This window comes from Octodon degus, unplaced genomic scaffold (genome assembly GCF_000260255.1).
Source record: "Octodon degus isolate 3935 unplaced genomic scaffold, OctDeg1.0 scaffold00012, whole genome shotgun sequence".
NCBI classification, from domain to species: domain Eukaryota; kingdom Metazoa; phylum Chordata; class Mammalia; order Rodentia; family Octodontidae; genus Octodon; species Octodon degus.
The window spans coordinates 10961430-10984828 of NW_004524588.1; the positions used below are offsets into that span (position 1 = coordinate 10961430).

The 23399-nt window shown below is 39.7% G+C and overlaps 1 protein-coding gene across 4 annotated transcripts in view; it reads left to right on the forward strand.

Annotated features, from left to right (window-relative positions):
• Positions 1-349: 349 nt before the first annotated feature.
• Positions 350-23399, forward strand: part of Alg9 (ALG9, alpha-1,2-mannosyltransferase) — a 101258-nt gene continuing 78208 nt past the window's right edge. For all 4 annotated transcript variants that reach the window (XM_012513582.2, XM_023709549.1, XM_023709551.1 and 1 more), the window contains exons 1-8: positions 350-616; positions 746-884; positions 2295-2429; positions 11011-11081; positions 14401-14489; positions 16503-16638; positions 22350-22437; positions 22613-22718. In XM_012513582.2, coding sequence (XP_012369036.2) covers positions 444-616; positions 746-884; positions 2295-2429; positions 11011-11081; positions 14401-14489; positions 16503-16638; positions 22350-22437; positions 22613-22718 — 937 coding nt within the window. In that variant the 5' untranslated portion in view covers positions 350-443. The remainder of the gene's footprint in view (positions 617-745; positions 885-2294; positions 2430-11010; positions 11082-14400; positions 14490-16502; positions 16639-22349; positions 22438-22612; positions 22719-23399) is intronic.

Below are 23399 nucleotides of genomic sequence, written 5' to 3' on the forward strand. Positions count from 1 at the left end.
GGTCGGGCTGCTCGCGGGTCGCCGCTCCGCCGGCGCGCGGCTGGCGCGGGGCTGGGCCCGGCCTTCCTGGTCTTCCCGGACGGCTGGTTTGGGGGTGCGGTCTGGGCGCCGCGTGAGGGTCCCTTCTGTGGGTGGAGCCCGGGTGCGAGGTCCCCGGCCAGGCCCGGGAGCTGCTGCGTGGCCGGCCGGCGTCTGCCGCGGTGGGGGCGCGGGCAGGCCGGGGCACGCCTTCCGCAGGGGCTGCCCGGGCCGCGTCCTCGCTCCCCGAAGCCCCCTTAACTGCTCTGCGGCTCCCCGGCCTCCAGCCCCGCCGGCGGCCGCCTGTCCCCAAGCCGGCTGGTTGCAGGCTAGGACTGCGTTAGAGAAGCCGGCGCACGAGGAATCGGAGCCGGGCGTGCGTCTCGCCCCCGTTCGGCTGCTCATTCGAACACTCGGGGAGATGAATGAAGCCCCTGGAAGCAGCGACCGCGTTTAGGGGAGCAGAGGGGGGCCAGGGCGCTGGGCCCTGCCGGGGAGTCCTCAGGTGTAGGCAGCACGCTAAAATGCGGGGATCGGCTTACATCTTGCGAGTGAGCTTGAAGGAGCGCTTCCGTCCTTACTCTACTCCGAACAAACGGTTCGCCTTTTGGAACAAATGACTTGAGGGTTGTGTTGGTTTCTTGTCCATCCTTGTGGTGGGCAGGTCCTTCCTGACACACGCTTTTTGTTGTTGTTGTTTGTTTATTTGGTTTTTGCTTCTGAGCAGATTATCTGGCAACAAGGCAGGACAAGTCTGGGCCCCCGAAGGATCCACTGCTTTCAAGTGTCTGCTCTCGGCCAGGCTGTCTGCTGCTCTGCTCAGCAACATCTCCGACTGCGACGAAACCTTCAACTACTGGGAGCCAGTAGGTGATGTTAGCTGTCGCTTTTTGTTCTTGAATTTTCTTTTGTCTCATGAAACTTATAGCTAGACAAGATACAAGCAATATGCATATGTGGCTACTAGTAAAACAACTGTTTTCGCTTTTAATTCCTAAAAGTTACGATTTATGTACTATTGAAGGCTGTAGGAAATTTTGCTGGTTGGGTCAAAGGTGTGGAGAAAGTTTTAACAGTTAACAATTACCATAAAGGAAAAATACCTCCTTGTACTTTTCAGGTCTAAATCCTACTTCCAAGAAGCACCCACTTTCTTTCAGGGCTTTGTCCTGAGGTTTTTTAAAATGGTGCAGCTACTCTTATTTTTATTTTTGATTTAGAATTTTGACTTGATTTAGAATTCAAGAAGTAAAATTTTCATGTAACATTTTAAAAAATATATTTAGTACAGGGTCTCACTACACAGGTCAGACTCTTAGTGATCCTCCCAAGCACTGAGATTACAGGCACCTGCCACCATGCCCGGTCTCATTCACTGCGGGGGAGGGAGGTATGGCCTGACGGGAATCGAACCTGGTCCCTGCGTCTGCCTAAGCAGGCGCTTTAATCCGCTGAGCTATATGGCCAGCCCTCATATAACATTTTACATCAAAAATGGAGAAATCATTAGTGTGGGTATATAAAACTTATTAGAGTTATATTTTTTAAATTTTAGCTAAAAGGTTTTTTTTTTCCCTCTCTTTTTTTTTTTTTTTTTTTTTTTTGAAATTTATCTTTATTTTTTTTTTTTGCGGAACTGGGGATTGAACTCAGGCTCTTGCACTTGCCAGGGAAGCGCTTATTCCCCTGAGCCATCTCCCCAGCCCTAGCTTTTTCTTTTTTCAAGACGGGTTCTTCAAATGTAGTTGAGGCTGGCCTTCAACTTGGTAGCCCAGCTGGCCTCAAACACAGTGATCCTCCTACCTCAGCTTCCCAAGTGCTGGGACTGTAGACATGCACTACCACACTCAGCCAGGGCTCTTTAAAAGTAAGGAAAGGGTAGAATTTGAAGCTTCGGTATTGACAAACAAAAATCTTACAGAACCTATAGTATCTTAATTTTTTGACATCGGGTCATTTTGATTCTTTTCTTATCTATTAGTTGCAAAAGTTGAGAAATTTTTACCATTTTTGTATATTTTATCTCCTTAATGTCTTACCCAGAATCTTAACCTGTGTCCTCATAAGAGAATTTTTGGGCAGTTAATTTATTTTGGTTTTTGAGACAGTGTCTCAGTTGTGTAGTTCAGGCTTCCTGGAACTCATTATGTAACCCAGGCGGTCTTGAACCTACAGTGATTCTCCTGCCTCAGCCTCTCACATGTTGGAATCACGGGTGTGCATCATCACGCCTGGTGGGCAGTTATAACTCTGAATCCATCTGTTTGGTTTTTTAGACACACTACCTCATCTATGGGAAAGGTTTTCAGACTTGGGAATATTCCCCTGAATATGCCATCCGCTCCTATGCTTACCTTTTGCTGCATGCCTGGCCAGCTGCATTTCATGCAAGAATTCTACAAACCAACAAGGTAAGGACAGGGACACCTGAGAGCAGTCACAGTTGGTCAAACGATAAATCCCTGGAACAACTTTGAAAACAGAACAAAACAGATTGGGAGCTTGAGAATTTGTTTGCTTTTTCGATACACAGTCTTACTATGTAGTCCAGGCTGGGCTCAGGTTGGGGATATAGCTCAGTGGCATAAGTGCCTGCCTGGCAAGCACAGGCCCGAAGTTCAAACCTTGGTACTTGAAAACAAAAACAAAAACCTCATGGGCTCAGGTGATCTCCCCAACTCAGCCTCCTTAAAGAGCTGGGACTACAGGAACAGACCATTATGCCCAGTGAAGAGGGTACTTTTTTAAAGAATTGTTCATTCATTTATTGTTAAATGTATATTTGCATTTATTTATATTTACATTTGACTTTGTTACATATTTTATATTCAACTTTCTTGTATATATTATAACACGTAATTTACAAATTTTCTCTTCTAAGAAGGTTGAATTTTTGTTTTCCTGTTATCAATTTTTTTTTTCTCCTTCAGTACTGGAGATTGAACTCAGGACCTTGCACTTGCCAGGCAAGCGCTTATTCTACTGTGCTATCTCCCTGCCTTTGTTTTCCTGTTATTTAAATAAGACAAATTGAATCTTTTTTCTAACTAAAAACAAAATTCAAAAGTATTGACTACATGTCAGCCAAGAGCAAATCAATATAATGGAAACCAGATAAATTATACAGAAAACCATAAAAATAAGCATCTTCAGGAGATCTGAGAAATTCATAAAACTTTTAAGACTGATCAGACACAAAAATGTTTTAGGACAAATTATCTTAAGTGAGAGAAGTAATGTTACTATAGAATATGTTACAAAGTGAACAATAAACATTATGAATTTATCAATTAAATTTAAAATTTTAGATTAACTATGTCAACTCTTTGGGAAATAAATATCAACACTTCCAGAAAAATAGATTCTCAGATGAGTGTTGTACCCACTAAAGTAATTGGAATTGTGGTAAACAATAACAAAAACATAACAGAAAAAATAACAGAAAAAATTTTCTGATACAGTTCACAGACGGCTTCACTGGTTAATTTTGTTAGATACTGAACAAAGTATATCAATTCCAAGAACATTCTTCCAGTGTAGTTGAGGCTGGCCTCAAACTCAGTTACCCTCCTGCTTCAGCTTCCCAAGTGCTTGAATTATAGACGTATACTACTGCACCCAGCCAGGGTTTCTTAAAGTAATGGACTCAGTCCGGTCCATTCCCATGGTTGAGGTAGAGACATGCTTTGGCTGGAGTGTTTTCATTATGTTAATGTAATGTAATTTAATTACATTAACAGCAGCATTTATTTAGTAGGCATTGTGTTAAGCAACCCCGCCATCAACAGTGGCCAAGTCCCTGCCTTAATGAAACTTAGGTCTAGTGGGGAAGATGGACATCAAACAAGTAATTTAAATGCAATGAATCTTTTGGCAGGTGTGAGGAGTAGTGTGATAATCAGTGGTACAGACTATTAAGACGGCCTAATTTAAGCTGTGTGCTGACGAATATTTAGAGTTCACAGCCTGGAGCGGCTGTGTACTTGGGAACATGGAGGCCAGCCTGGAGAACTTGGGAAAACCCTGTCTCAAAGTTTGAAAAGGTCTGAGGATGTAGCTCAGTGATAGAGTACCCCTTTAGCATGTACCAGGCCCTGTGTCAAATCCTAGTACTTCAAAATAGAACAAAAACCAAATAAATGTTAAATGGGACCTGACCTGATTACTTTTCACGATGTGGCTTTGTGTAGATTTTTTTTTGTTTACCTTGTTTTGAGTTTGCACAGCTTCTTGAATCTTTAGGGTTATGTCTTTTGCAAAATTAGATTTGTTTTTTTTTAGTTCTGTTTTGAGTAATTTTTTCATTTTGCTATTTCTCTTTTCCTTCTGATACTCTATGAGACTGCATTGTCCTTTTTTAAAAATCTGTTTTCTTTCTTGTTGTTCACAATGAGTAATTTCTATTTTCTGTCCTCCAGTGAAATGATTCCTCTGTCCAGTCCATTCCCAATGGTTGAGGTAGAGAAATGCTTTGGTTGGATTGTTTTCTTCTGTGCCTTTTGGCATTTCCAGTTGGTAGCTTCTTGAATTTCACTTTTTGGAGTATACAAGGCATAAAGAAGACCTACGGAGTTCTAGTTGTTGTTGTTTTTTAACAGAACCGGGGATTGAATTTAGGCCCGTGTGCTTGCCAGGCAAGCGCTTATTCTACTGAGCTATCTCCCCAGCCCCCCCCTTTTTTTTTCTTTTTTTATATAGGATTTCACTGTGTAGTTCAAGCTGATCTTGAACTTGCTATCCTCTTGCCTCGGCCTCCTGAGTTCTGGGGTTAGGTGTGTGCCACTATGGCTGGCACCCTTTATGTTCAGAGTTTTTGTTGTGCCTAGCAGGAAGATCAGGGGAGCAGAAATCCTTAGAGAACTGAAGGTGCTGTCTAGGTAAGAGAAGAATGGGGATGAGGAAGGAAGTTGGGAACAGCCACTGTTTTAATTACTTTCCTTATTGCCAAGACAAAATAACTGACACCCAAAATTAAAGGTGGAGAGGTGTATTTGCTCAGTTGTAGAGGTTTCAGTCCAAAGTTGGCTGGCTTTAAGGTGGGGCAGCATGGCAGAGGGCCGTCACAGAGGAGAAATAGTTCATGGTGGGCAGAAGGCAGCAAAGCAGCAGCAAGAGAGAAGCAACCACAGTAGCCGTCTTTGTCCCTTATATTTTATCCAGGCTACCTGCCTTAAGGAAGGTAGTACTCACACCCAGAGTGGAGCACTCTTAATCTTGCCTAGAACTATGCTAAACTAATCAGTACCCTAATTAAGTAATCACACTCTTGATCCCAGCATTATATACTTAATCCCAGCATCACACACTCTAGATCTCTAGATCTAGCCACCTCTGACAAGGCTCACCTATGACCAAATAAGTGTTGGAGGGGATATATAGGTACAACCCATAACATCTAGGCTGAAGGTCCTGAGGTTGGGAAGAAGTCCAGGATGGCTTTTTTTTCTCCTCTTCCTCTTTTTTTTTTAAGATATGATATTGAGGATTGAGCTCAGGGCCACACACTCGCCTATATCCCCAAGCCTTTATTACTCTTAATTTTTTTTTTAAATTTATTTATTTATTTATATGTGTGTGTGTGTGTCTGTGTGGCCAGCTCAGCCCACCAGGGGGCGAGGCTGGCTGGCATGTGGTGCTGGGGGATTGAACCGCGGTCCCTCTGCTTTGCCAAGCTTGTTCCAAGTAGGTGCTTTAGACCACTGAGCCATCTCACCAGCCCTCTTAATTTTTTTTAAAGACAAATTCTTCTTAAACTTGCCAGACTGGCCTTGAACTCATGATCCTCCTTTCTTTCCCTCCTATGTGTCTAGGAAGTAATTCCTTCTTGTGTAAATAGGTTTTATTTTTCAAAGAGAGAATGTCAAGGGTCAATTAGATGAGACTGAGAGGTGGAAAGTGTCCAGATATCTGTAAGACCTGGTAGACTCTATTAAATATTCTTTTTTTTTTTGTGGAATCAGGGGTTGAACTCAGGCCCTTGCGCTTGCCAGGCAAGCACTTATTCTACTGAGATATCTTCCTGGCCCCCTCTATTAAATATTCTTCCGCCCCCATTATATTATGAAGTCATCAAAAGGCTTTAGAAAGAAAAAAGACATACTTGCATTTGCATTGTATAATGATCAGAAAAGCATTTTTGGGAAGTCAAAGAATGCTGTTTCTCCTTTCCCTAACTAGTGTCTCATTTCTGGTTCTTTGAACTTGTCAGAGGAAAGCTAATATTGAATGAAGCACTCAGTAGAGAGCTAACAGTATGCAGTGCTGAGGGTTATTTCTACATGATCATTTATTCTGACCTTAAACTTGACATGTCCTAAGCAGAATTCTTCCTCTTGCGTGAGTAACATTCTTGTATCACTGATGTAAACAAGTAAAACAGAAAACTTCTCTTCTGTCCTTATGGCCAATTTCCTTTCCGTGTTAATTCCGCTAGTGAAATTCAGCAGAGAAGCACCGCCAAAGGAAGTCGTAGGTATAGAGTCCTAACCCCACGATCATAACAGTGAATAGCAGAGAAGACTGGGTTATTGCTGAGAGACAGTATGGTAATAATTGGCACCTCTAGTGATGGATAGATTACTTAGAGGTAGGTATTGGGAATTGAACCAAGTTACATCTCAACTCTTTTTAATTAAAAAAAAAAAAAATTGTTTAGAATCCTAAGCCTCAGTGTTGCCCAGGCTAAACTTGAACTTGCAATTCTCCTGTGTCAGCCTTCTAGAGTGCTCTTGGGATTATAGGCATATGTCACTGTGCCTGGCCTTCCCCAACTTTTTCTTTCTTTCTTTTTATTCATTTATGTATTTGGTACAGGGTCTCACTGCACAGCTAGGGCTTGTAGTAATCCTCCTGTTTTTCAGCCTCCCCAGTGCTGGGATTACAGGCGTGTGCCATCACACCTGGACCTGGTTGCTGGCTCAGTGTGCCCTGGGGGTGGGGCCTGCGGGGCATGTGGGACTAGGATCGAACCCAACACTTTCTATGCCTAATGAAAACACCTTTATATTGTCCCCTTCTGGGTGTGTGTGGATTTCATGCTCCAGAACGCCCAGGTCTCACACGTAGACCCTTTGCTCTCCGTATGACTGTACTGCTTCATATTCTGTGCAGCGGTGCCCAGGGTTCCAGCCACCTCATCTCTCCTAAGCACTGTGTTTCTGACTTTCTCATACAGTTGATGTTCTTCTCATTTTGACTGCATTTCTGTGGTCATTAGTGAGATGTGGAGCATTTCTTCCCATATTTATCCGTCATTCATATTTTCCTTCCTGTAATTTACCTGTCACATCTTTTATCCATTTTTCTATTGGATTTTCTGGTTTAGTGCAAGTTCTCACTAGCAATCCATAGGTTTTAAGTTTTTTTTTTTGTTTTTTTTTTTTTCAATTTTTATTTTAGGGTAGGGTCTAGAGGGTGTTCAGGGCCTCACTGCTAGATCGGACTTGTAGTGATCTGCCTGTTTACAGCCTTTCAAGAGCTGGGATTACTCCCAGAGCTGGGATTACAGGTGCGTGCCACCACAGGCAGGCTGGGGATCGAATCCCAGGCCCCTGCACCTGCTTTAATCCACTGACCTATTTGGCCAGCCCAATAATCCATGGATTTTAGATGCTGTATCAGATATCATTTGTTTAGACCTCTCTATTAACGTCGTGGTCCTTTGTTGAACAGAAATCTTTAATTTTGTTATAATCTGACTCATTCAAATTAGTTTTCCTCATATGGTTGGTGGATTTTGCATTTTTTTAAACAAAAAAAATTTTTTTTTCATTACAGGTCATTGAGATATTCTTTATTTTTTTCAGTTAGCTTTATAATTTTACCTTTTATTTTGGAGACTTGAAATTTATTTTATTTTATTTATTTATTGGATACAAGGTGTCAATAAACAGTTCAGACTCATACTGATCTTCCTGTTTTACCCTCCCCAGCTGGGATTACAGGTGTGCGCCACCACACCCAGTTTCAGGGCTGGGAGGGCTGGCATGGCATGTGGTACAGGGGGATTGAACTCAGGTCTTTGTGCTTTCCAGGCAGGCACTTAGACCACAGAGCTATCTCCCAGCCCCTTGAAGGTTTTTTTTTTTTTTTTTTTTAATAAAATGAAAAAGATCCATCTTTACTTTTTTCTATGCAATGAAATTAATTTTCTAGTACCATTCATTAAATAATCCATCCTTTTTCTCTGATTTGTAAGACTATCTCTGAATTACATCTTACATGTTTTCTGTTTTATTCATTATCATTAAGTAGTAGTATCTTGTTTTAATTATTAGTTTTTTTCTTTCCTGGGGAGGGGTACTCGGGGCCTTGCACTTGCCAGGCAAGCACTTACTCTACTGAGCTACCTCCCTGGCCCTAATTATTACAGTTTTAGGGTGTAAATAACTGATGCATGGATTTCTGTTTTGTCTTTTATAAGGTCTGTATTTAAAAATCATTTTAGAATTAGTCCTGCTAGGGCTGGCCAAATAGCTCAGTGGAGTAAAGCACCAGCAAGCAGGTGTGGGGGCCGGGGTGGGGGTGGGGTTCAATCCTCCACCTGCCTGCTGGCCCTGCCCTGGGGCATGCTGAGATGGCAGTTGAGACTGGGCGTGGTGGTGCCTCCTGTAATCCCAGCTCTTGGGAGGCTGTAAATAGGCGGAACACTGTGAGTCTGATCTAGTAGTAAGACCCTGAACACCCTGTAGACCCTTCCTTAAAAAACAACACAGAATTAGTCCTACTGGGTGTTTAGTAGAGTTGCATTGAATTTGCATACTAAATATGAGAATATTTTTACAGTGTTATAGTTACCTGAATGAAGTGATAAATTTAGGTTTTCTCTTTCGTAATAAAATTTTAGAGTAAAAATTAATTTTAATAAAATTTTAATCTGAGGCCAGGGATATAGCCCAGCAGCATAAGCACTTGCCTGTCAAGTGCGAGGTCCTAAGTTTGATCCCTGGTACTGCAAAAAAAAAAAAAAGTTAATCATCTGTCTTTGATAGATTAATGCTTAGAATGTTGTTTTTGTTCTAATTGTAAATGCTGTCTTGGATTTTGTTCTTTTAGTGGCATAGAAGCACATGATGGATTTTTTAAAAAGCTTAATATTGAAAATGACTAAAAAATATTGAATATGACTGAATTTCCTTATTAATGCCAGTGGTTTATCAGGTCAGTCCCTTGAATTAGCATCATCTGTGTATGTTTTTTAGTCCTTTAGTCCTTTTTTAATTCCTAAGGGAGCGCTCATCCATTCGTAGAGTGGAGCCCTCATGACCTAGTTAGCTTCCATTAGGTCACATGCCTTCTAGGCTCAACATCTTGACCTCGCCACACTAGGGATCCCACTTGCAGCACATGAGCTTCTGGTGGGCAAAGAGTATATCCAAGCCATAGCATTGTACTCGGTCTCCTCGGTTCTGTTCCTTAGACCTCATTTTTATGTGCTTTTGCATGGACTAGAACTATCAAATTACCTTGTCAAATATTAGTGGAGACGGGGGATATGGTTGTACTGTTCCCAAGTACATTGTTTATAAAAGTTCTTGTTAATTTTTAACTTTCTAAATGCTTATTTGGACTGTCTTATTAGATGAGGAGTCCTTAAACATAGACATTTATCTAAAGTATTCCTTGTAGCATCTGGAATAATAATCATACAGTAGTACACTCATTGTATAGTAGCTTTTCAGTATGTTAAATTAATGAATCAGGAATCAGTTTATTGAACTCATTTTGGGATGTGTTGGTTATAGGGTTGAATGCAGGCAATATTCCCAAATTATATGTATTTATGTAAATCATACTATGTAGTAGTGCTTATATTCTCTGAAATTTAATTCTTTTTTTGTGTTGTTGTTGTTGATTTGTTTGTTTGTTTTGAGATAGGATCTTGCGTGTGCTCCAAGCCAGTTTTGAGCTCACTATGTAGTTGAGAACTTGTCATTTTCCTGCTTCAGCCAAGTACTGGGGTTTTAGGTATGTGCCACCACACCTGGTTAATTCAGTGCTCATACATGATATTTTGTAGTATAAAAACATAAGCCTTACTATTTTTATTATATTAGTATCCTTAATTATAAAATTAATAATATTATATTATGGAATTGTAGAAGATAGGAAAAATACTTAGGAAGAAAAATCAGACTGTCACAGCTACTTTTACTGTTTTATTATGTTTCTTTTCAGTCTTTTCATATGCTTATAATCCATATAGCTGTGAGTTTGATGTAGAATACTGTATTGTATACTTTCAATTAGTATTTTGTAGCCATATTTTAAGCACTAGATCTGGTGGCACCTGTGTATAATCTCAGCACTCTGGGAGACTGAGGCAGGAGATCTCAAGTTCAAGTCTGCCTTGGGCAGTATAGTGACATAGACTTAGCAAAATACCAAAGAGTTAGCAAACATAAAGCTCTAGTGAGTGAGAAATTGTACATGTTGGTCACAAGGTGGGGAATTAATATCAAATTTTAAACATACCACATGCTGGCCATATCCCCCAGCATGCTGAGCCACTGAGTCCAGGTGTGGTAACAAAAAAAAAAATTGTTTTTAAGTGGCAGGGGACTTTAGCTCAGTGTGAAGGCCCTTGGGTTGTCCCAAGTATCATAGTGAAGAAAAATTCTGTATAATAGTCCATGTAATAGCATAATTTATTTTACAGTATGTATATAACAAGCTTTTTTTTTTTTTTTTTGTACTAGGGCTTGAACTTAGGACCTTGCACTTGCATTTTGTGGTTTTTAAAACAGTTTTTACTAAATAAGTCGGGCTGTGACTGACATTGTCATGTGTTCTCTCCTACCTCTTCCTTCCCGGAATGACAAAACTAGGTATACTAAGCCTAAGGATATGAAACTTTGTGTGATTTTGATACGTGCTGCTTTTATACCAGTTTATCATACAATTATTGTTGACAAAGGAGAGTAACTTCATCTTCATGAATTTTTGGAGGCTCCTATCTGTGACCTACATTTTCTTGTTCTGTATTTCTTTCAGATTCTTGTCTTTTATTTTTTGCGATGTCTTCTGGCTTTTGTGAGCTGTATTTGTGAACTTTATTTTTACAAGTGAGTATAAAAGTATTGGTTCTACAAGTACTAGGAACAAACTGAATATACTATAGATTATTTCTCTGACATGGTAGCAATTAGAAATAGAAAACTTTTTCCTTCTAGCTCCTGGTATTAGATGTGTAGTACAACTTCTTATTGAAAAATAATCAAAAAGGAATACTCCTAGTTATTTTCTTTCTTAAGGTTCATAAATATCAAATCATTAATTTTAATTCTGTTAATTCATGTCTAACTGGTCTTTACTTTGTAGGATTTAGTAGAACCTTATTTTTGACCCGAAGGTATAGTACAGGATTATTACTTTCAACTTAGAGCTTACCTAATGAGAAACTGTTCCCGAAATGGGACTCTGCCCCTGTTTGCACCAATACATGGTTTTTCACAAAAGAGTAATATGTTTTTGTTTGTTTTTGAGACAGGGTCCTGATAATGTAGTTTAGGCTGGCCTTGAGCTCGCTGTGTAGCCCTGGTTTCAAGCTCTCAGTAATCCTCCTGCCTCAGCCTTCAGAGTGCTGAGATTACAGGCATGTGCCACCATGCATAGTCTAGGTGACTGAATGTTAATGGAACTACTAGGCTCTCAACTGTTCCAGTAATAAAAGCAGCTATCTCTTTTGATATAGCACCTAACAAACATATTAATAATACATTAGTGAGTCTGGGCGCGGTGGCGCGCGCCTGTAATCCCAGCACTTGGGAGGCAGAAATCAGGAGGATCACTACTAATGTGGACTATGTGGTGAGACCCTGAGCAAAAAAAAAAAAAATACATTAGGGTACTACAGGGTTTTTGGACTTAGTGATCATTACTAAAAATCTCACCAAAAAAGTATTTTTTTTCCAGAGCAAGTATGTCAGAGGTCTAAAGCACCTACTTAGAACAAGCTAAGCTAAGCAAAGCACAGGGACCGCGGTTCAATCCCCCAGCACCACATGCCAGCCAGCCCCGCCCCCTGGTGGGCTGAGCTGGCCACACACACACTAAATAAATAAATAAATAAATAAAATTAAAAAAAAAAAAAAGAAATCAGCAACTTTGGCCCGTATGCTCGTGAAATGGAAACAAAACCAATGTTGCCTTTGACAGCTCTAACTGTATGTTGGTCTATATACTGCTTTTGCCTTAATTTCAAATCATCCACAGGATCCCCTGAGCCCCAAGTTCAAGATACTTTAAATTGCTGTGGGTTAGTAGTACCCCAAGTAATTTGTAAAATGTCCTCTAGAGAACTAGCATCTGAAGCAAAATACCAAAGAGTTAGCAGACATAAAGCTCTAGTGAGTGAGAAATTGTACATGTTGGTCACAAGGTGGGGAATTAATGAGGAAGGGAACAAGGTATGAGTGAGATCCAGTGGAAATATTAGTCAACAAAAGTCTGACCTGCAGAACTTCATTTATTAGGAATTATTAAAATGAGATTATAAAATGTTTAATACCTATAAAAAAATAAAAGATGGAACTGAAAATATGAAGACTACAAAAATGACCAGGCAAATTTGAAAAATCAGAAATTCTAAAAATGAAGATATTAAATATTACTGATTTCATGTACTATATAGTATATCATATTTAATAACTGCTTTCATAATATTAATTTTTAAAAATAGCTTAACTAGCAGGTTATATACAGTATGGTACAGAGTGAACAAATAGAAGATATAGATGAGGTTATGAAATGTAAATAGAAGTCTGGGTGTGGTGGCACACACCTGTAGTTCCAGCGCTTAGGTGGCTGAAAACAGGAGGATCTGTATAGTGAGACTCTGTAGACCCTGTACTAAATAATAAAAAGAAATGTAAATAGATTTGAAGATTTTTTTTTTTTTTTTTGCGGAACTGGGGATTGAACTCAGGCTCTTGTGTTTGCCAGGCAAGCACTTACTCTACTGAGCTATCTCCCTGGCCCCTAGATTTGAAGTCTTGATGTGTATTTAACCTGATTATAGAAGATAATACAGACGATAAAGACAGAATGTTCAGGAAAATAATAGCTGAGAATGTTCCAGCACTGATTGGATGGTAATCCATAGACTTGGTAAGTCTAACATGTTTCAACTTGGATGCCAAAAAGAAATTAGTGAAACTGTAAAATACCAGGGAAAGACTAGGGAGAGAGCTCAATAGCATAAATGCTTGCCTGGCAAGTGCAAGGGCCTGAGTTCACTCCCTGGTACTGAAAATTAAAAAAAAAAAAAAAAAAAAACGGGCAAAGAAAAAGATTGTAAAAATTGATAGAGAAGTAAAGGAATAGCTGAAGTGGAATATTATACTGACAAGACTTTTCAAGAGCCAGAAAGCTAGAAAAAAGAAAAAAGTGCCTTTGAAGTTCTAAGAGAAAAATCTCATCTTAAATTTGAATACTGAGCTAAACCATCTTTGTCAAGAGATAATTTTCAGTAAAAGGAAAAGAAAAAAAAAATCTGAGAATTTGTCATAATCAGATCAAATGACTTCTAAATGATATACTTAGAAAGAAGCAAATGTATTTTGTTGGGTTTTTTTTTGTTGTTTTGTTTTGGTGGAACCAGGGATTGAACTCAGGCCCTTGCGCTTGCCAGACAAGCGCTTATTCTACTGAGCCGTCTCCCCCACCCCTAAGAAAATGTATTTGAGAGGAAGCTCTGGGATGAAATAAGGAGGGTGAGCAAGGAAAAACCTAATACATAGATATATCTAAACAAATTGACTAAGCAAAGCAATTAGATCTAAAAATGTTTAATTTGTGAGATTAAAAACAAGAAGTTGGTGTGTCATTCCCTGCCTGTTTCAAAACCACTGAGATAATCACCTTTAGTTTTCATGTTCTCTTCTAGTTTGTTTTTTTTTCTGATGACCACTGTCTATTGTGCAGGCATGTAGTGTGGGGCACTCTCCTGAGCACTTCCCATGCATTATCTTCACAGAAACTTCCTAAAAGTAGTTCTAGTTCAGTATTCCATAAGAAATTATAAGTGAGGACCTGGGCAAATTGTGTGACTAGACCAGAGTTCTCCTGCTGGTAAATAGCAGTCAGAATTTGAACCTGTATCCACATGTGTCTGAGGCCTTTTACTTTTCTACATCATGCTATCTTCTATTGATAGACATGGTCTTGTCATGTAAAGTATCTGTTTTCTCGTAGGTTGGGAGCTTCTGTGTCTGGGATAAAGATTTTTGAATTTCTTACACATATAAAGATGCTAACCTATTAAGATAGTTCTGTTTCTATATTTGACCTAAGATCTTCAGTGTTATTTCCTTTGTGGGTGTGTTTTCCCTCTTTGATTTGTTCGTTGCCATTATCTGCTGTGCTAATTATGCTTTCTTCTAGGGCTGTGTGTAAGAAGTTTGGGCTGCATGTGAGTCGAATGATGTTAGCCTTCTTGGTGCTCAGCACGGGGATGTTCTGTTCATCATCCGGTAAGGAGAAGGGCGAGTGGCGGGAGTAGCAGGCTCACCCTTGGTTTGCAGTTATAGTGAAGGGAAATGCTTCTCCAGTTGTCTACAGAATTTATATAGCATGTCAGTAATTCGCAGAGCACTGTTAACTACATTTTCATTATTGATTTTTGCAATAATTATACGGTATAAGACAGTTTCTGATTTTTTCAGGTGAGAACACTGAAACTTAGAAAGATGAAATAACTTCCTAAAAGTCAAATTCATAACTGGTAGAACTGATAGGTGTTTTCTGCTATATTCCTGTGTCAACCACCCATTTCTCTTCTTGGCCATTAGAGGAAAGAATGTAATTTTAAGGATGTTCTTTGTGCCAAAAATACACTTGACAGATCTGCTTTATATACACTATATGACACATACTTTGTGGAGGTCTGTGTGTTGTGTTGGATTTTTTTTTTTTTTACAGTAAGCTTAAAATTTAGAATACTTAGTTGATGGCTTTCAAACTGTGCTGCGATGGAATATTTGTGCTCTGTGGGCTGAGCGAGGGTAATCTGCTACAAAGTAGTCTGTTCCCAACTCCAGAAAAATTATTAGATATTGTCTTAATTGTAGCTTTTGTGTTCCAGAACCCAATATATTGTATATACTGACCATATACTAAAATAGTAGTTGGCACACAATTATGTTTACTTTTTCTTTATTGATTATACTAATATTAATATTCTGGTGTGAGCTCAGGGCTCTGGCCTGGAATAACTTTGAGATCCACTGTCCTAAGGATATCCTGTGCTTTACTAAACCTCAAAGCTGGCAGAAACTTCACAGACCTCAGTTTTTCTGTCCTCTGCACTGGCAGCTAGGATTGACAGCTTTGGATGGCATCAGCATTACTTAGCGCAGTGATGGTAGACCTATGTGGCGCACATTCTGCAGCCAGCTGTTTGCTGTCATTGAAGGCTTTAAAAAGCTCATCGTTAACTTAACATACAGTGGTACTTCAGTTTGTGAACTCAATTTGTTCCACAGTTATGGAAAAGATGGCCACATTTTTATGGGAAAGATGGCCGCAGATGTATGGGAAAGATGGCTGCGGTTGTGTTTGTCACCTGATGCAGTTTGCAAACCAAACCAAAGTTTTGACAAAGCTTCTGTTTGTGAATCAAGTTTGCAAACAAAAGTTTGTGAAGTGAGATATCCTGAAAAGCCCCTGGGTGTATCTTTATCTTTGTAATATTAGTTGAAGCACAGATAAGTTCAAGGCATATTTTGATATAGAGCCTCTGAACCCTTTGCTGAGTTTCTTAAATTGCACTACCTACTCATTATAGTTCTCTTGGAGTTGACTGATTTTTTTTCCTGGTGCTAGAGGAATCAGGCCTCTGCAGCAGGAGAGGCAGGTCTGTATGTATGTTCCAAGTTAATTGAAATACTTTGATTATTGGTTCTGCAAATACTGAATTTGCTCAGTCCTCTGCTGGACACAAGGTTTTGATAAATTTAATAATTAGGGGCCATGTAGAGGCCAGAGAATCTATGTCAGTGCTTGGAGGGTGCAAAGTGGTGCTGTAGCGCAGTATCCAGCCCTTGAGCAGGCTTCCCAGAATTCCTGTGGGGTACCCTCAGAAGAACATCAGAATCTGTTTTTCAGAAATAAATTATCAGCAATGGTTCTAAGTTTTTTGAAGCATAGTCCCTGCTTGGTTATAAAACCTTGGGGTATTCTTGGGTAAATTGGAATTTTTAAAGTTTTGAATTTGAGGGACAGGCTTGGAAAGGAATGGCATAGCTAATATTGTGAAACTGAGGCCATGTGATGGTACCTAAAAAACAGAGTGAGAAAATAAAATCTATGAAGTTACTATTTTTTTTAAAATGAGTATCCCTTTGCTGGCTATTTCTAATAAAGCCCAAGATATGAGTGGCTATTGACATTTTGCAGCACTAGTTAAGCTTTTAATAATTGATACAGCTGGAATCTCTTGTACCCCTTCCCTTTTTATTTTTTCTTTTTCTTCTTTCTTCTTGCAGCCTTCCTTCCCAGTAGCTTCTGTATGTACACTACGCTGATAGCCATGACTGGCTGGTATATGGACAAGACTCCCATCGCTGTGCTGGGCATAGCAGCTGGGGCTCTCTTAGGCTGGCCTTTCAGTGCAGCTCTTGGGTAAGAAACTAACATGGCTCATCTTCCATGTATCATAAGCCTAGGACAGATATTAATGTTGGACTAGATACATGTTACCAGCTAACACTAAAGTTAGAGAAATTAATTGGACCAACAAAGATTCTGGGAAACGAAGGCCTATTTTTCTTAGTGTTTATTAGTATGATTAATTCTAATAATAGTGACTGTTCCTCTTCTGCTATATATTAGAAGCTGCTAAATCCTTTACAAACTTCTAAACCTTACAAGAACTCTAAGAGAATCATAATCATTATGCTTTATAAATGAGAAAGTAGATGAAGAGATTAAGTAATTTGTCTTGAAAATTATGCTTGTGCTGGGCGTGGTGGCACATGCCTGTAATCTTCTACATAGAGTTCGAGGCCAGCCTGAACTACATAGCAAGACCCTGTCTCCAAAAGAAGAAATAAAATTAGGCTTGCTTTTTTTTTTTTTTTTTTTTTTTTTTAATTTTTAAAGTCTTCAAGACAGAGTTCCATTATGTAGTTACAGGCTGGCCTTGAGCTCATTTTATAGCCCAGGCTGGCCTCAAACTCGAACTCACAGTGGTCCTCCTACGTCAGCCTCCCAAGTGTTGTGATTATAGGTGTGGGCCACCATGAGCATCTTGATAGCTTGCTTTTATTCTCGTCCTTTCTAATGCCACAGCTGATGTTTTCCCTGTACTGCTTCATCCTGTGCTGTGCATTTCTTCTGTTCCTCATCCTTGAAATTTGAGTTTGCTTCAGTTTCTTTCTCACCCATGTCAGTTTTTTTTCAGAATTCAATTGTTTGTCATTCCTTTTGTATTCTTGCTTCCACCACTTATGTACTAATTTGTACTTAACTTCGTGACTGTGCTAGTAATTTAAAAATATTTTAGTTTAATATTATGTTTATTATAGAAGTATTATTTCTTTATTATAAAAAAAAGTATTAGGGACTTGGGAGTGTAGCTTAGTGGTAGAGCACTTGCCTAGTAGGTACAAGGCCCTAGGTATCATCCCCAGCACCACAAACAAGTATCAGATTTTACAAGATTAAAATCATTCTTTGCTGGGCATACAGCTTAGTGGTAGGTTTACCTGGGTTCCATTCTTAGCATAGCTAAAAACAAAAAACTAATTTTGGATCGTTTGTTTACTTTGGATTGAAGCCAGGGCATTCCCATGGAGCTACATTTACAGCCCTTTTTATTTTTTTCTTTGGAGAGCTTGTTCAGAGGTCTAGCAGGGGCACACAGCTACTCTATACCTCTGACTGAGGAGCAGGTCTTCTCAGTTGGAGGTGGTCATCCTCGTCGACAGGATGTGCGCTTGAGGAGGGACGCACATGGAGTGTTGCAGGGGGAAGCGGACACCTGCCTAGGCAGCCAGCTCAGCCGAGTCAACCCTGCCTATCAGTGGGGTGGCAGATGTTGCAGCCAGATTGCACTTACATCCTTGATTTTTTTATTTTGAGACAGAGTCTCACTAAGTCATTAATTGCCCCGGATGCACTTGAACTTGTGATCCTCCTGCCTCCGCCTTCCAGAGTGTTGCAGTTACAGGTGTGACCACACAAAAACCTAATTTTCTTCACCTCAAACCCAATCCTCAAAGATAGTCACTGCTAATAATTCTGTATATATGTTCCCAGAAATTATATATACAAATACATATACATACATAATTGTGTATTCTTTCTTATTATTTTATTATGTGTTTGGTACAGGGCGTTTCTACGCAGCTCAGACTCGTAGTGATCCTCCTGTTTTCAGGCTCCCAGTGCCGGGATTATAGATGTGCACCACCATACCCGGTCTTGTGGCTCAGCCCCCCCAGGGGCAGGGCTGGTGCATAATTGTGTATTCTTAAAACAAATAGAATTGTCCTGTAGATATATTTATCTTCTGTTGTACATAGATTATATCATGCTGTACAACAGTTGTGTAGCATTACAATATATCCCGACCATAACTTAGCCATTACTTTATTGGTAGACATTTAGTTTCCAGTTTGTTGCTCTTATACACAATGCTTCAGTGAACATTTCCTTTTCATGCATACATTTGGAAATTTATGGGGATCAAAAGTGTTAGGTTTCTCAGGACCTTGTACTTACTAGGCAGGCACTTAGGCCTATGAGCTATACCCCTGGCCATTTTTAGAAGTTTACTATGGGGTAATTTTTTACAAATAGTTATGTCAGAGAACAGACCATTTTAAATTTTCTTAATTTCTTTTTCCAGTCTAGTTTCCCACATCAAATCCTTTTTTCTTTTTTTCTTTTTTTTTTTTTTTTTTTTGCTCCTCCTCGAATGCTTTCAGGGCACTTTTGGCTGGCTGCAGGGTTGTGGGGATCAACTACAACCACCTGTGGCTGACAGCTTTGTGGAAGCAGCCACTTAAAGAACTGAGCTAGGGCCAGGCCCCCTCAAATCCTTTTTTCTATTCTACATACTATCTCCAAATTGTTCCTCAACATACTTTAGCTGTTTTCTGTACTTCTGTTTTTCAGTCACCTTTGTATTTCCTATGTCAATACATGTAAAATACTTTTATTTTCATGCTGGAGACTAAATCCAGGGGATACAGAGTTACCTCTCTAATTTTATATTTCAATTATTTATTTTTGTCTTTTTATTAATGTATTTGGGTACAGGGTCCCACTACACAGCTTGAACTCCTAGTGATCCTCCTTTTTTCAGCCTCCCCAGTGCTTGGATTATAGGTACGTGCCACCACACCTGGTGTCAGTGGCCAACTTGGCGCGCCTGGGGATGGGGCCGATGTGGCATGTGGTGTAGGGGATCAAACTCCTGTCTCTGTGCTTGCCTAAGCAGGCACTTAGTCCCCTGAGCTATCTCACTGGCTCTTAGTTTTGTCTTTTTGAGACAGGGTCTTGCTATGCAGTTCAGGCTGGCCTTGAACTCATAGTGATCCTCTTGCCACAGCCCCCTGAGTCATAAGATTACTGACATATGTGCCATCATGCCCAGCTGAAAACCTGATGATTGTCAGTTTATTCCTACTACCTATTAGCTATCTCCTGAACTCATTGTATTTTTCCATATTTGTTTCTTTACCTACGATTCTATGCCAGCAAATGGTGTCACTGTCTACTCAATACTGTACTGCAAACCTGAAAATAATTTTTTCTCTTTTACACATTGTATTAATTTATTATATCTTCTAAATGTCTCTTAATCTATGTTTCTTTATCTTTTCTCTGCTCCTGGATTACTATATAGCCCTCTAATCTCCACATCTTCAGTCTACTCCCTGTAAATCTACTTTCCACTCTTGAACTGTAGTGGAGTTCTGCTCCTAAAATGCAGCTGTTGTGTCTCATTTATTTTTCACTTGTTGCTGGGACAAATACCCAATACTCAAAATGAAGGAAGGAAAGGTTTATTTAGTTCAGTTAGTGGAGGTTTCGGTCTATACTTGGCTATCTCCCAGGCCCATGGCAGAGAACAGCAGTTCATGGCAGCAGACAACAGTGCAGAGCAAAGGGAAGGGTAGCAAAGGAAGGGCAGCAGCCGCGGCTTCTAGGCAGCCTCTCTCCCCTCCGTCTGTTATAAGCTATCCTGGGGGTGGGAGTATGGCACTGGCACACTGTCCCCACCTTCCTCACCCTCCTCTTGCTCAGGTGAGGGTGTTTACAAACTAAGAATCCTGGCGCCCTGCTGAGTCACTTAAACTTCTGAACTTCTCAGGTTGATAGAATGTGTCATCCAGTATGGTGTGGTCATCCATTTCCCTGTTTTGACCTAGAATAGCTAGGTTTTCATTGCTCGGTGTCATAAGGGTTGGTAAGCTTGCCAGTGGACTAAGTCCAACTGTCCTGTTTTTATACAACCTGAGAATAGTTTTTACTTTTTAAAGAAGTTGTTGAAAAACAATACACCTATACAGAAGAATATTCAATACAGGCTATATATGGCCTGCCAAGTCTAACATGAATAATGAATGTCAGGTCATTTGAATAAAGAGTTTGTCCTGTGATGTCCAAAGCCTAGGCTGACTCCAAAGCTCTGCATGGTCTTCCCAGCTTTTACTTTCTCTTTTTTCTCAGTTTCTCAAATACCTATGACTGGCGCATTTTGATCCCTTTGTGTTCATTTGTTAAATACTTTCTTCGAGGTATTGCTGATATTGTATTAGACAGTCATGTTTCTTCCTTTTTTGGAGCTTGCATTTTGGTAAAAAAGACAAACATGGAATAAGTAATTAGTAATGTGATGACATAAGCAGACTTCAGAGGCCACAGCAGGGTTATCTCAAGTTTAAGTCCAGCCTGGGCAATTTAGTAGGATCTTGTCTAAGTGCAAATCAAATGAAACCAAACAACACTAAAAAAGGGCTGAGGATATATATAGCTCAGAGCAAAGGCTCTGAATGCAGTTCCCACCTCTACCCCCTCAAAAACAAACCGGTTATCAAAGAAGAAATAAAGGTGCTATGAAAATGTAGCTAGGAGGGAGAAAAGTAAAACAAAATGTGAATAAATAATTTACACAATAGAGTGTGGAAATTCAAGTCATAAGGAGATATCCAGTGACGACACATGACATTGTCAAATAAATGATGGAGATGAGAATGCCATACAAATTGTGAAGTGGGAGAAATTGGTTCTGTAGAGATATCACGGGAGTGACAAGAAGAGGCAGTGCATTTGACATTTGAGTAGATTGTCTGTAGATATGTTGGTGTGGGGAGAGAATTCTTTGTGACTAGAACATGGATAGAGGCCTCTGAGTGCCTTTGATTTGCGGAAGTTGTAAGTAGAAGGTGATTGTTCATCAACAACAGTGGAAGCATCAGCAAAGATGGTGAGTGTAGTTGTTTTGGCAGGATGTCATGGTGAGGGGGTAAGGGAAAAAAATCAAGGCAGTGTAGAAATGAGCTTTCTTCCTCACTTAAGCTTGAGGGAGAAAGAGGGAAGTGAGGAGAACACATAATGCCACTTGTTTGAGGGATGTATATAAAAAGAAGAAAAAGGCATTGGAAGGAAGTAGGTAACAAAGTCAAGAGTTTAATATAAGACTAGGTGTGGTGGCACGTGCATGCCTGTAATCCCAGCTCTTGGGAGGATGTAAACAGGTGGATCACTGAGACCGATCTAGTAGTGAGACCCTGAACACCGTGTAGACCCTTCCCTAAAAAAAAAAAAAAAAAAAAAAAAAAGTTTGTAGTATATTACTGAAATCCTATAAATCTTGGAAAAGAGAGCTCAGTGTTGTTTGATGTGGTAGGTGTCACATTCGGAGTGCATTTATATATAATTAATATATTTTAAATGTCCATTGCACAAAATATGTATAAAATGGAGTTTGTTCCAGCAGCTCCATGTTTATATTTCTTGTGCAAATGTGGATTATATAGCTTTCTGATGGGTCTTGTGATTTGTTTTCTTTTTGAGACAGGGTCTCTCCCTATGCATTTCAGGCTGGCCTTGAGCTCATTTTGTAGCCCAGGCTGGTCTCAAACTTGCAATGATCCTTCTGCCTCAGCCTCCTGAGTGCTGGGATTACAGGTGTATGACACCGTGCCTGGCTTTTGTGATGATTTTTGATCAATTTTTGAACAATATTCTCTCATCTACTGGCTTTCCTATCTCTCTGTCACAGGTGGAGATATTTTATTATCAGCATAGGAAAAGGATGTGTGAATTTGACTCATTTCTAAATATTTTACTTACCTCCCCACTTTTTCTCTGTTAAATAGCTTACCCATTGCCTTTGATTTGCTGGTCATGAAACATAGGTGGAAGAGTTTCTTTCATTGGTCACTGGTAGCCCTAATTCTCTTTCTGGTGAGTTTTCTTGCTTGTTTTGTTCTCATATTGTAATGAAAGCCATTTCTGATGTGCAAAAATGAAACATTAGGAGTTCATTTTGTTTTATATTCTCAGATTTGTCCATTAGCATTTTGAGAATGTTTCGAGAGAAAAGCATTATAATTGCTGTGTGTTTTCTATTCTGTTTTAGGTGCCTGTAGTGGTCATTGACAGTTACTATTATGGGAAGTTGGTAATTGCACCACTCAACATTCTTTTGTATAATGTCTTCACTTCTCATGGACCTGACCTTTATGGTAAGTCTTTACAAATTTTATGAAGAGTTAGAAATTAGCTTAATTTACTTGAGTTTCATAATTTTAATTTAGTTACCCAGTTTTATTGCATAAAGCATTTCTTTGCTGATGCTTTTCTTTTCCTACCTAAAAAATAGGATGATACTAAAATATAGCACAGACATGGACATTTTCATGTGAACAGTTCTTCTTGATTAATGTGACACTCAGGTGCTGGCTCTGTGTTTCTCCTGCTGTTATTATCTGTTTCAAAGTTGGAGTTGAGCATGCCATGTGTTTTGATGCTGTTCTTTTTTTTTTTTCTCATGTATTTGATTGTTGGAGGGTCTCACTATGCAGCTCCCAGACTTGTGGTGATCCTCCTGCTTTCAGCCTCCCCAGTGCTGGGATTACAGGTGCGCACCACTAGGCCCGGACTGTGTGGGCAGCTCAGCCCACCCTGGGGGTGGGGCTGGTATGGCATGTGGTGCTGAGGATCAAACATCAGTCCCTGCACTTGCCTAAGTATGCGTAAGCAGGCGCTTAAGTCCACTGAGTTATCTTGCTGGCCCCCTTTTTTTCCTCTTAATTAAAAGTTTTTTCTCTTTTGACTAGAAAAGTAATATGGTAGCATACTGAAAATAAAAATGTAAGTATCATTTCCATGCAGCTATTTTTTTATAACAAATTATTTTTATTTTT